At 41.2% G+C, this 12,465-nt stretch overlaps 1 protein-coding gene and 1 non-coding gene across 2 annotated transcripts in view; both read right to left on the reverse strand.

The window, feature by feature from the left end:
* Positions 1 to 1,451: 1,451 nt before the first annotated feature.
* TRNAM-CAU (transfer RNA methionine (anticodon CAU)) lies at positions 1,452 to 1,535 on the reverse strand. Its single transcript is given in 2 exon segments — positions 1,452 to 1,487; positions 1,498 to 1,535. It is a non-coding gene; the product is annotated as a tRNA-Met (tRNA).
* Positions 1,536 to 7,685: 6,150 nt separating this feature from the next.
* Positions 7,686 to 12,465, reverse strand: part of LOC147612398 (uncharacterized) — a 38,347-nt gene continuing 33,567 nt past the window's right edge. The window contains exons 3-5 of the mRNA XM_086783011.1: positions 8,868 to 8,951; positions 8,367 to 8,502; positions 7,686 to 8,110 (exon numbers count right to left, since the gene is read on the reverse strand). Coding sequence (XP_086639137.1) covers positions 7,986 to 8,110; positions 8,367 to 8,502; positions 8,868 to 8,951 — 345 coding nt within the window. The 3' untranslated portion in view covers positions 7,686 to 7,985. The remainder of the gene's footprint in view (positions 8,111 to 8,366; positions 8,503 to 8,867; positions 8,952 to 12,465) is intronic.

Below are 12,465 nucleotides of genomic sequence, written 5' to 3' on the forward strand. Positions count from 1 at the left end.
TACACCAGATAGACTCCATTGGATTCAGAATGTTAGGCACATCAACAAAAAGTAATAAGGCGCTTTCCAGTAGCAATGTTATATATGTTTAGCTTTGTTAGAGCAAGAGTCATGTGAGGAACTTATCTAATAGCCAAGCTCAAGCCATGCACTCAAGACCTTCACCCTCGTGTGTGGAGAGCTGCTCGTCGCCATGCCTCTACCGCATTCATTGTCACATCGATGTTGTGCGGATCTTTCTGCAGTGGGTGGTGCACCCGCTCCTACTCGTCAAAGTGGTAATCCTCATTGCATGTTGATCGCTATGTTATGCCTAACTTCTCAAGAAAAAGGGGAAAGAGGAGAAGCAAGAGAACGAGTCAATTAGTGCAAACAAGCCCAAATTCTAATCCCAATTGCATCCACACATGCTAGATTAAACTCAAGCCATGCACTCAAGACCTTCACCCTTGTGTGTGGAGAGCTGCTCGTTGCCATGCCTCTACCGCATTCATTGTCACATCGATGCAGATCTTTCTCTAATGGGTGGTACACCCGCTCCTACTCGTCAAAGAGGTAATCCTCAATGCATGTTGATCGCTATATTATGCCTAACTTCTCAAGAAAAAGGGGAAAGAGGAGAAGCAAGAGAACGAGTCAATTAGTGCAAACAAGCCCAAATTCTAATCCCAATTGCATCCACACATGCTAGATCAAACTCAAGCCATGCACTCAAGACCTTCACCCTTGTGTGTGGAGAGCTTCTCGTTGCCATGCCTCTACCGCATTCATTGTCACATCGATGTGCGGATCTTTCTTCAATGGGTGGTGCACCCGCTCCTACTCGTCAAAGTGGTAATCCTCATTGTATGTTGATCACTATGTTATGCCTAACTTCTGAAGAAAAAGGGGAAAGAGGAGAAGCAAGAGAAGCAAGAGAACGAGTCAATTAGTGCAAACAAGCCAAATACTAATCCCAATTGCATCCACACATGCTAGATTAAACTCTATCTCGCAGAATAGGGAGAATCGTTACAAACATGAGAAATTGGCTTTTATAATTCATAAGCCTTTTCCAACTAGGTTGCTGGGAAGAAGTAATTTGAGCACCACGCGCACGGCATATTACAATGTTTTTACAAGTGTTTGGCCTTGATCTTATAAAAATCCTCCTCGCAAAGAGGTACACATTTTAATGCCACAAGGGTATATTTGAACCAAGCTATTGAAGTGATCCTATAAAATAATCCTCCTCGTGAAGAGTAACGATTCAATGGGGTAAGTGAAAACACTAAAATAAAGATATTGAAGTGATCCTATAAAATAATCCTCCTCGTGAAGAGTAAAGATTCAATGGGGTAAGTGAAAACACTATAAATAAAAAGGGAGTGGGGTGAGAGAGGCTCGAACTCTCGACCTCAGGATAACTCGATTCAATGGGGTAAGTGAAAACACTATAAATAAAAAGGGAGTGGGGTGAGAGAGGCTCGAACTCTCGACCTCAGGATAACTCGAAGCTATGAGACCTACGCGCTAGCCAACTGCGCCACCACCCCTCCGTGTAGACAAGCTGCGAAATTTTAAATTATAAAATAAAATTAAAAAACTAATCCCTGCCGTTACTTTAAGTAGCCGCCTCTCTTCTGCATATGACCTGTGTTATAGGGTTCTTTCAATTTATTCTGCAAGTGCATGCACAACCACACCTCTACATGGCCCTTGCAAACTGATCTTGGACTTGAGCAATTTGAACCCTTTACATTTGAAAGCCTTGATGTGAAAATGGCCTTCCTTTGGAACCTAGTTTCTCAAGTTACCCTAGACTTTACATTTGAAAGCCTTTATGTGAAAAGGGAACCTAGTATTCCAAGTTAATCTTGTCTTGTTTCTCAATGTCATCACAAATAGGGTAGGAGGGCTGGTACAATGACATCGCCTAAGAAACTGCTTGGACGATGATTGTCTTTATCTACAAAATTTTCAAAATTGAATGATGGTAACATCTTAGTTGGTTTGAGTAAATTGCTTTGGTGATGACGATCAAGTTAAGCACCCATGCCTCCCAAGGAGGAGATATTGGGTTCGAATCTACCGACGTATTGGGTTCAAATCTACCTACCTCCCAAGAGGTATTGACATCTACTTTCAATATCTCCATCCTTCCCAAGGAGGAGATAAGTAAGGTGCTAATTTTGGAAAAGTGAATGATTAACTTGATGCAATTCACCAAGAACGTGGCTATGGATGTTTGGCATAACAAATTAACTGACGTGTTGGCATAGTTTCGTGATTTTGGTAATTTCTAAATTACATTAAATGAAAAATCAAATGTCATAGCCCCCATGTATATTCAGACAAATTATTTGATATGTATTAATTAAATGCCACTGACGTTGCATTTAATTAATACAACCTTAGAAGATGAGTTTCCCCCACCCCTCCCTCTCCTCCTCTCTCCCTCCCTCTACTCGTTGAGTAAGCCCTTTGAGGCTTTTTATAGAGAATTGTGGACCTTAAATAGAAAGGATATGGGTGAATGCATGCAAATAGAAACTATATGGGGGGTCATCATTTTATTGCCTTAAATAAATAGGATTACAAATAGAAAGCGTATGGGGTGAATGTATGCAAATAGAAACTATATGGGGGGTCATGATTTTATTGCCTTAAATAGATAGGATTACAAATATAAAGCGTATGCATGCAAATAGAAACTATATGGGGGGTCATCATTTTATTGCCTTAAATAGATAGGATTACAAATAGAAAGCGTATGGGTGAATGTATGCAAAAATAGAAACAATATGAGGGGTCGTCGTTTTTTTGCCTTAAATAGAGAGGATATGGGGGTCATCATTTCATTGACTTTTTCAAGAATTAATCATTACATACTAAAATGAAACCTTAGAAAAACACTCTTATTATTGAAAATCTCGCATAATATATTTAATGGAAATGCAAAAAACATTTTGGTGCCATATGATGACACATAAAAAGGCTTTGGGCGGTGGGACTTTATGGTATGCACATACTTCTTAGGAAGCTTCAAAAGTATGGGCATCCAAAACCGTCAATTATGAGGTCTTCAAAACTGTGAATCCATGAATTTTCAACAACCAAACACTTCACATTTGCCTCCCAAATTCACCATATGATGCTTCCATAAAATCCTCATATTTTTTCTCGCATAAATGGTTATCAAGGAACCTCGCATGGCTCACATAGCCTTCGGGATCAAATGGAAATTGGGCATCACCATCATAAAAAATGTAGCTATCCATGTATCCTCCCAGTTCAAATGGATACCCTCTACATGCACAATGCTCCCATAAACTAAATGTGTAACCACTTGGATCAATTACATATCCAAGTAGATCCATGCTTACATCCTCTATCATAATGCCGCCCAAGTCGAAGGGAAAACTCAAAAGCCCATCCTTGTTGTTGCGAGCATAGTAATGATCCTCATCAACATCCACAATGTCATGAGCATCCATATTTATCACATCAATGGCATGATCCACATAATGCTCAACATCAAGACCACTATCATGATGATCCCCATATACATAAGCATCATCCAATACTTCATGATCATCATGTACATAAGCATCATCCAATGCTTCATGATCATCGTGTGAATGTTGTCTCAATCCATGAAATGCCTCCATATCACCAAAAGTAGCATCTCTAAGAGTGTAAATAGATGAAGAAGATAAACTCTCTTCATTTGGAAATCCATCAGATGAGTAGGCATTATCATAGATGTTTCACAAGATCCGCGTGACAATCCAATATGGCAATCCACTAAGAATCGCATCAAGGCAAGTAACTCCATATCATGCAAAGATGATAGCTCCTTACAAAAACTATCCAACTCATCATTACTCACATTATTACTTTGATGTCATCACCATAAAATTCATGATTGTCAACATCCACCTTGACAATCCCATGAGTTACTATCATTTGGCACCAATTTATGAGTTGAGCATGCATCAACAATGGTCCAATAGTCAATGCACTATTATCTTGAGATTTTGCTCCATAATCAATCATGGAAATAGTATCCATATAAGTGATGATAAAGGGTTTTCTGGATTTTCAACACATGCATCACTTTTACAATAATAATATCTTTCCATAGAAGTCTCGGACTAAAGTGAAGTCCCATTTTCAAGATCATCACATTCACGTGTGTTCTCCACAAGTGATATCTCACTATCATGAGCATCACATTCACGTGCATTCTTTACAAGTGTACCTCACTATCTTGAGCATGGATATCCACACTTTCACCATTCTCATGCATCCACTTGTCATTCATTATCTCGACATCCTCATGGAAGGTATACCCATCACATGATATAAAGGTTCTAGCATGATCTTCACTTGCATAATCTAAACATGATATAAAGGTTCTAGCATAATCTAAACATGATGTAGGCACATGGTATTGCATCCCATCCTCAAGATTCTGAAATTTGTGCAACATAAAATCTCCAAAATTTCAAACTTTTAGCTCTTTTGCATCAACGCCACAATCAATGACATCCACATTTAATGACCGATGACGATATAAAAATCTATGGCGTTTCATAGAAATCCTGGATTTTGGGTTAGCGTTTAGACTTAATGTAGTAGTAAGAAAAGAATGTGAACTACATGCATCAAGCTCGACAACATCTTCCTTATGGATGTCATTACGATATGAATGAGTCTTGAATTGGCGTGCATGAACTTTAGTCACCTTTACTTCTTTCTTGGTATCCAAAAAATGCTCATGGTTATAAGTGGACCATACACGTATGCTCTTCTCCCTTTTGGCCCTTTTATAAACCCAATTGTTTTCCACAACACGTACACTAGATTGCTCAAAGGCCAAAAGTATATTGGACCTCATGCCATTGAGTACCCTTGAGTGCTCAAATGCATCAAACCTTTTGCTTGCTATTCTGGCAAATAGCATGGCTTCTCTAAGCATATAGTTGTTGACTTCACCAATCATACTTTGCACTACATGATGGAGATCATCACACAATCCATTCACAAACTTCTTTGTTGCCACTTTCTCATTATAGCCACCAACGAAGAAAGAAAGATACCAAAACTTTTTGACATAGTCTTGGACATTCCCACTTTATACAAGCTTCATACATTGATCCTCCAAAACATTTTGTTCATGCAATTGAACAAAATGTTACACTATGTAGTAGGACGAATTTTCCCAATCCTCTCTCTTTCACATCAACAAACTCTTTACACCACAATGCTTTGTCCCACCCTATCTTTCATGACCATGAAGATGAGAAGTCATCCAATTAACCTTTTTGGATTATTCATTCAAGGAAGAAAATCTTATCCCACTTCATTATCCAATCTTCAACAACTTTGGATGCCGATTGTGCCTTCAGTTGATGTGCTCGGTTCGCCATGATTTAGTACTTTTGCACTTTGAAAATGGTCCCAAACTTCAAATAAAGTGGTCTATGGCTCTTTGGAACAATATTGGAGTGTACTAACCACATATGTAATCACTTTTGACTGGGTCAAAGTGAGTATTATTTGTTTTGACTTTTTTTAAAGTCAACCAGAACCAAAATTGCCCATGACTTGACCAATCGGTGTCCAATTTGACTAACTATAGATTGATGGAATGCTTTTGACAAGCACTATGCATCCATGTATACCCTTTGACCAAGTTTGACTAGTAACTATCCTCTATTTTGACTTCTTATCGTTTGACCAAATCAACGACGTCCAAATCAAGTGATCTTTTGTTTGTTAGGAAGCTAGTGACATGTACTCTGCATCTATATGCTCAATCCCAAAAATACCACGCTATTCTTTTTTTCGACCCACCTTCTAGTTACAGTGAACTTTTGTTGAATATGCAAATGATATCGGAATTGGGAGTTTGATGGCTCTATGCAAACACCCACAAAATAGCCCCAACCCTTTCCGACTAAAATTAGGGTTTTGTAATTCTACAAAGCATAGTCAAAGTACCCCAAAATTTACAACACGCAACCCACTTGCATTTACCAATATTCCGATGCATCAAAAGCATTATCCAACAACCTTATCCAGGCATATATTTGAGCATCCCAAACTCAATCCGTAAGCCTTATTCATGTACTTTTTTACAAAAATTTCAGCATTACCTCCTTTGTGTTTGCAACCAAATCTCAAATAGAGATACATGTAATACCATGTGTAATTGCCAAATTACAATGCCCAAATGTCAACATTTTGCTTTGTACATCATTTGTATGCATCATGTGTCAAATACATTGCCCAAGTATCATATTAATGAAGCCAAAAAGGATATTTGAAGAGGAGCTCTTGCTTGCCGATCTCCTAGCCAAGCCTTCTCACCCCCTTACCAAGTTTACATCCAAGGCAAGGATTGAAGTCATGTCCAAGTACCTAACCTCTCTCCGTACCACTTTCCCAAAGCAATCACGGCATGGAGAGTTCAAGTTGCTCTCCCCCTTTGTCTCTCCACCAATACAAAGGGTACCCTGACACACATTCTAGATTCTATGAATGAAGTGTGAGTACAATGTGTGGTAAGAGCAAAGCTTTAAATAGATATAATAAAGCCACTTACAAAAAAGACACTTCTACTTGTATGCCACCATTTCCAAATCCATTACAAGAGTTTACTGTCATTGAAGAGATGAATTGTGAAAACCTTCATGGATTCCATGGTTCTTCCTCATCCACGTAGAAACAAGGAAATCAAAACCAACACATCTATGCTATCACCATAGCATTTGCATGAGTAATTGCATTCATGTGAGTTCATGTCATAGTAGCATCCCATGACTCAAATGGCATATACAATAGCATTCATTATCTGCCATCATGGATATGGATAGCAAGAATACACATGAATATCTCAAATGTAGCTAAAGCTCACCGACAACTATTAATGAAGCTTAAGATTCGCGCAGGCCTATTTCAGCATTCACTCATCTCAACAATCAAAGAGGATTGCCATTCTCGCCGCCCATCCAGTCAACGTTGCCCAACAAGACTCCTTTCGTCTTCTTTGGCCTCCATTGCCTAACAAGGCTCACCAAAGAGTCTTCGAAACCCTAAATTCACACAGATCGCAAAGCGGTAGCCAATTCCACATTTTTCACCAATTTTTTTTAGCCTACTTTCACATGCGTTTGGCCAAAATGACTTCACACCCACTTTCGCTGTGTCCAAGATGCCCACATGATGGAATTGAGCATTTTTACTTAAATCTTGCTCCAAAACCTTAGAAACTTGATGAAAAGAAGCAAAAATTTACAATCCCACCCTCTCCCCCATCAAGGAAATCCAAGAAAATGCAAAGACAGAAAGTATGAAAGAATTCAAGAATATATCAAAATCACATTGCAGTATTGAAAATCCAAAATTCCCATGATCAAATGATCTCATATCCACTAATTTAAGTATGACTAGCTTGAAATATTTCATGGATGAATCAAGATTCTCAAGAAAATCAAGAACGTCTGCATTTCATAGAAATGTTCCTTAAATTTGTTAAGATCAAAGCCAAGAGCTCTAATACCAGTGCAAGAAATGCCTCAAATGAAAATATTGCAGATCAAGAGAACTTAAACATTATATCCCACAACAGAGGAAAAATGTACGGAAAACCCTTTGCCAAGTAAAGTTGGTTTTCCTACAGTCAACCATAAAGATTTACTATAAATTAAAATGTCATCAATAAAGTTGACTTCAAATATACACATGGACGGCTTGAACTAAATATTAAGCACAAAGGCTCAAGCACTATTTACCATAAGCCAATACATAATCACTTGTGTAAAAATACAAAATTCATAAAATGAAGTGCACGATTAGTGCATTGGTTAATGCCGTATGGTCACTCAATACTCCAAATGTTCTCAACATAGTAGTACAGACCAATGATATGCTTACAGCTCTACCTCCCGAATTCAGCTAATTTTGGCTGAGAAGAACAAGGTATGCCATAAACTCGCTCATTTTGGGACTGTTGCTTCTGCCACTTGTGATCCCGGTGGTAGGCGGCCGAGGCCAGGTAGTATTACTTTGAAACTACGTGGCATAGGGGTGGGATCATAGTTGAATCCATTCAACACTAATCCTGAGAACAGAAAAAAAACTTGCATTACTAGAACTCCAGAGAGAGGAAGCAGTGGCTACTTTTAATCGAACCATGGCATTTTCCTGTCAATGGCCTACTAAGGCTCTGGCTTATGCTGTGGATAACATCTCTTTGATAACAGCCTAGTGAAACTCTAATAAAGCCTGCTATCCAGTACAGTATGAGGAAGACTGCCTGAAAGCACACCTTCAAGGTACTTTTTCCTGAACCAATATTAAAATGCCATTAAACTTACCATGGCTTCTAATGCCAAAAATTTCTGCAGGAGGCACATTGACCACCACAAGCACTTTCTTCCCCACTGCATCTTCAACATCCATGACATATTTGCATTCTGAAACCACAGTCCGTGTCTCACATCCAATATCAACCTGCAAAGCTTTTTCTGGTTACAATTTCTGGTTACAAACTACAACTGCATTGAGAACAGCAGAAGTCAACGATGAGCAACACGGAAAGATGGCTGTCAAGTCCCAAAAACCAATCTAAACATCATTACCAAACTAGACTCCCGCTTTAGAGAACCTGTTACTACCCTACTCCTAAGTAATCCTTCAATCTCAGCCATGGGCACGCCATGCATTTGTAAGCAGACCTCAACTCGCCCATACTAGTTGGTTACACAGACCTTACCATACAATGTAGAACCCTTAACTGCCTCCATATTCCAGCCCCTACATGCCCTTGGCTTTACAAAAGTCATCAAATGAGAAAAATGCAGGGCAAAGGATTGTACAGTCAGTTGAAGGTATCGTCTGCTGTCTGTTGGTTTGCCTCGCTTCGCACTCATTTCTGGATCAAGCACCGGTTTCGCATCTGTCTATAACCCACAAGTTTGAAGATCATAAATCTTTCAGAACTTAAGTACCTTCAAGATTGAAATACATCACAGTTTAAAAGTTGACATAATTTGATCAATCATCAATCGAAAAAGAACATCATCAAATGTGGACTATAGACAACTCCCAAATCTTGAAACCATGTACATCCCTCAAGTTGACAGACAATTTGATCAGTGTTTTGGGGCAAGCCCATACACACAACAGAACCAAAATGAGAAAGGGATTTTCCACAGAAGAAAGCTGAAGCATTCATTGGCAAAGTTTGGCCTGAAAGATGGCCACACAGCATGAGCACTATGGGATTTTATTCACAAAAACCGACTTATAATGTTTATAAGTCAGTGTGTTCACACATCCTTAATGACAGGTAGGACATATTATTATTTTGGGCATGGACAGGTGGACAGAAGGAGGTGCCTAGAGCAAACTCGGGCTACAAGCTGGGAAAAGCACAATTTGTCAAAAAGGGGAAAAGCACAACAAATATAGGGGCTGATCGACTTTATAAAAGCTGGGATGGGCTTCTCCTTTTGATCATCACCAAGCACTCACACCTCTCCTGGTCAGAGGCAGCTTTTTCTCTCCTCTTCAGCGCTGGCCGTACAGCAGGCAGCCGGCTTGTTTACTGTTTCCCTCTCCTGTGAGCTGTCCGTACAGCAGCTGCCCGTTGGTGTTTTCTCTGTGTGCTGGTCGTACAGCCAACTGCAGGTGTGTTCCTTGCATTGGCCGTACACAGAAGTTGCCAGAAGGCAGTCGACCTGTTCTCAGATTTTCTGTGCGTTGGTCGTACACAGGCCGTACTGTACTTTCTCTCTTCTCTCTGCAGCTGCTGCAGCAAGAGCTGGTCAGTGTTCTCTCGGTACCAGTCATGGCTGTGCAATGGGCAAGATTCACGACTGATTTTGGGGCTGTTTTGAGACTGTTTTGGACAGGTTTCGGTGATGTTTTTATCTTGACTCTGGAAAGAGATCTGGGCAAGAGTCTTGCTGATGCTTTGTGGAAAATCCAGTGCAAGATTGCAACCGCACCTTGGTTTCTTGTAAAAGCTTCTATTTGAATGAAGAAGTTCCTTCGCGGGGCCGGCCGTTCCGGCTCAGTGCGTGTCAATATTTTATTGTGGTTTCTTCTGCTGTGTGTCAAAGTTCTGTTTGGTATTTGATGTGTCTGTCTATTGTTCGAGGTCCCCCTCCGGTTTCAATTCGGGCACCTTTAGGGCTACGTTTTCTCTCTGTATATACCCTGTTGCTGCAGCTCTCAGGCCAGCCTGTATGCTGCATTTCTTGCTGCTGTAGGCCACCTATGTGCTGTTTGTTTTTGCTCCAGAGATGGCCTTCTTGATGACCTGTGTTATAGGGTTACAGGCTCATTGGACAGCCTTCTATGCTTTCCTTCAGATGATGAAGCTATGGTTGATACCTATGCTCCCCTTATGCAAGCTATTCAAGGGTCAATTGCCTCTTCATGCTTGGGCTTACCCTTGAGCTCATATGTTGCAAGATGATTTATGCCCTTGGCTGGCTGCTCTTATATAGGCATCAAGAGCTAGGTTTGCTCTCAAAATATGTGCCCTTTGTTCGCATATTCATCCCCAGTTTCTGCCCATGTTTGGTGTCCCCTTTTGATCCCTTTTATGGCCCTTGGTTGTGGGCTGGCCACCCCTCTTTTCCTGGTATTTTTCCCTATTTTCCTAGTATTTTTCTCCAGTCAGCCAGCTTTGGTTTGTCCAGTCGGCCAGTAGCTTTGCTTCAGTTGGCCAGCCCTCATGACCTATTTATAGGTGGGCTTGCCTCCTCATTTTTTCATAGCTTTAGTCATCTTTTGTATCCCTCACTGATGAGACTAGTTTGTCTCTTGCTCGGGATTGCTTTCATTGCAGTATATTCAGCATAGTTGCTTCATATCTCTCTCTCTCTCTCTCTTGCACTTCTCAGATCAGCACACTCTAGTGCATATCTTGCTTCTGCTCTGTGCACTCTTTCACCCTTAAAGTCTATTTACATACGCGCCCTCCATCAGCCCAAAAATTGGTCCACCTTTGCCCTTTTTGGTCCACACCAAGGGTGCCCATGGGCTGGCCCACAACCTCCCAAAGACTAAGGCTTTTGACCATATAATGGCTGCCTTTTTGACACTTTGACACGACACATTTGCCCGGGACTTGGACAAAGGACTTGACACACACTTGGGATAGCCAAGGGCCCAAGAACCCGATCATATAGTCTAAGAAGTGCTCGGTTGGCCAGTACAACATTATACAACTTGCAAAGAGGGTTACATAGACTTGTGCCATAGGCATGACAGACACTCACCCTACACCTAGTGTCATGGCCCTGTGAAAATGGAACAGCACAAGTGTGGGCATGGTGGTTGCTGAGTCAAAATATTGAATGATTCACATGTGGGGTGCCCGGACAGAGATAATGATGTGTGGACATCCCTAGGTGTGAAGGGGGGGACTAGAACATTAATATTTTAATGTTATATGTGTGGTTGCCCCTAGGCTTTAGTGGCCCCTAGGGAACTTTAATAACTATTAAAGTTGGGGCCCTAGGATTAATATGGGGAGGGGGCAACTCCACTTTTGGAGTGCATGCCTCTCTCTCTTCTTTTTGGAAAGGCGTGTAGCATACGTGGTGGTGGCAAGCATGGAAAAGCAAGAGGGAACTAGACGGCTGCTACAGAATTTTGGCTGCTGTTTTTCTGTGCAAACCAGCCGTACAGCTCTGTACGGACAGGCTGCTGCAGGTACACCTTCTGGTACAGGCTGCGCACAGGTATAGACCTACTGCTGCAGGTTCTGTTGCAGGTACAGTTGTGCGGACAGCTGTACGGACAGAACAGAAGCAGGCGGCGCTGGACAGTACAGGTGCTGGCGGCGTTGGACAGATCTGGTACAGGCGGCGCTGAACTGGCTGAGCAGGTACAGTCGGGTATAGGGACTGGCTGCAGGCGACGCATGCAAGTACAGATTCAGACACGTGTGCAGAGGCTTTACGGACTAGTACAGTGCAGCTTTTATGGTCTGAACAGTCAAGTACAGCACTGAAGTGGATGCAAAGAGGAAGGTACAGACAGGTACACTCACACGTGTGAAGTAAAGTTGTTGAAACAAGTGTGCAAGTACAGACTGGTACAACAATTTTCTCCAGTGCAAATCCACGAGCTGATTTTGGTAAGCTCCGAATTTGTTCATCTATCTCTCTTTCTATTGCCTTATGTCTGTTGCAGATTTGAGCTATCTGGCCCCTTGTGAGAGGAGGGGTATGGCATATTGAAAAGGGTGGAGATAGAGATTGAACAGTGAATGTATGTTTGTGCTGAGATGTTGAATCATGTGCATAAGATATGCCAGATGTATGCTCATGGCTGCCCTGCTAAATGGTCTTGGCTGATCAGAGGGAGACACAGAGTGTTGCTTTGAGACACAGATCTGTGTGTGTGAATCCTCTGTGCTAAGAGGTATTGTGGACTGTCAGATTGGACATACAGATG

This window comes from Cibotium barometz, chromosome 45 (assembly GCF_041138505.1).
Source record: "Cibotium barometz isolate CiBa-2024 chromosome 45, ASM4113850v1, whole genome shotgun sequence".
Taxonomy (NCBI): Eukaryota; Viridiplantae; Streptophyta; class Polypodiopsida; order Cyatheales; family Cibotiaceae; genus Cibotium; species Cibotium barometz.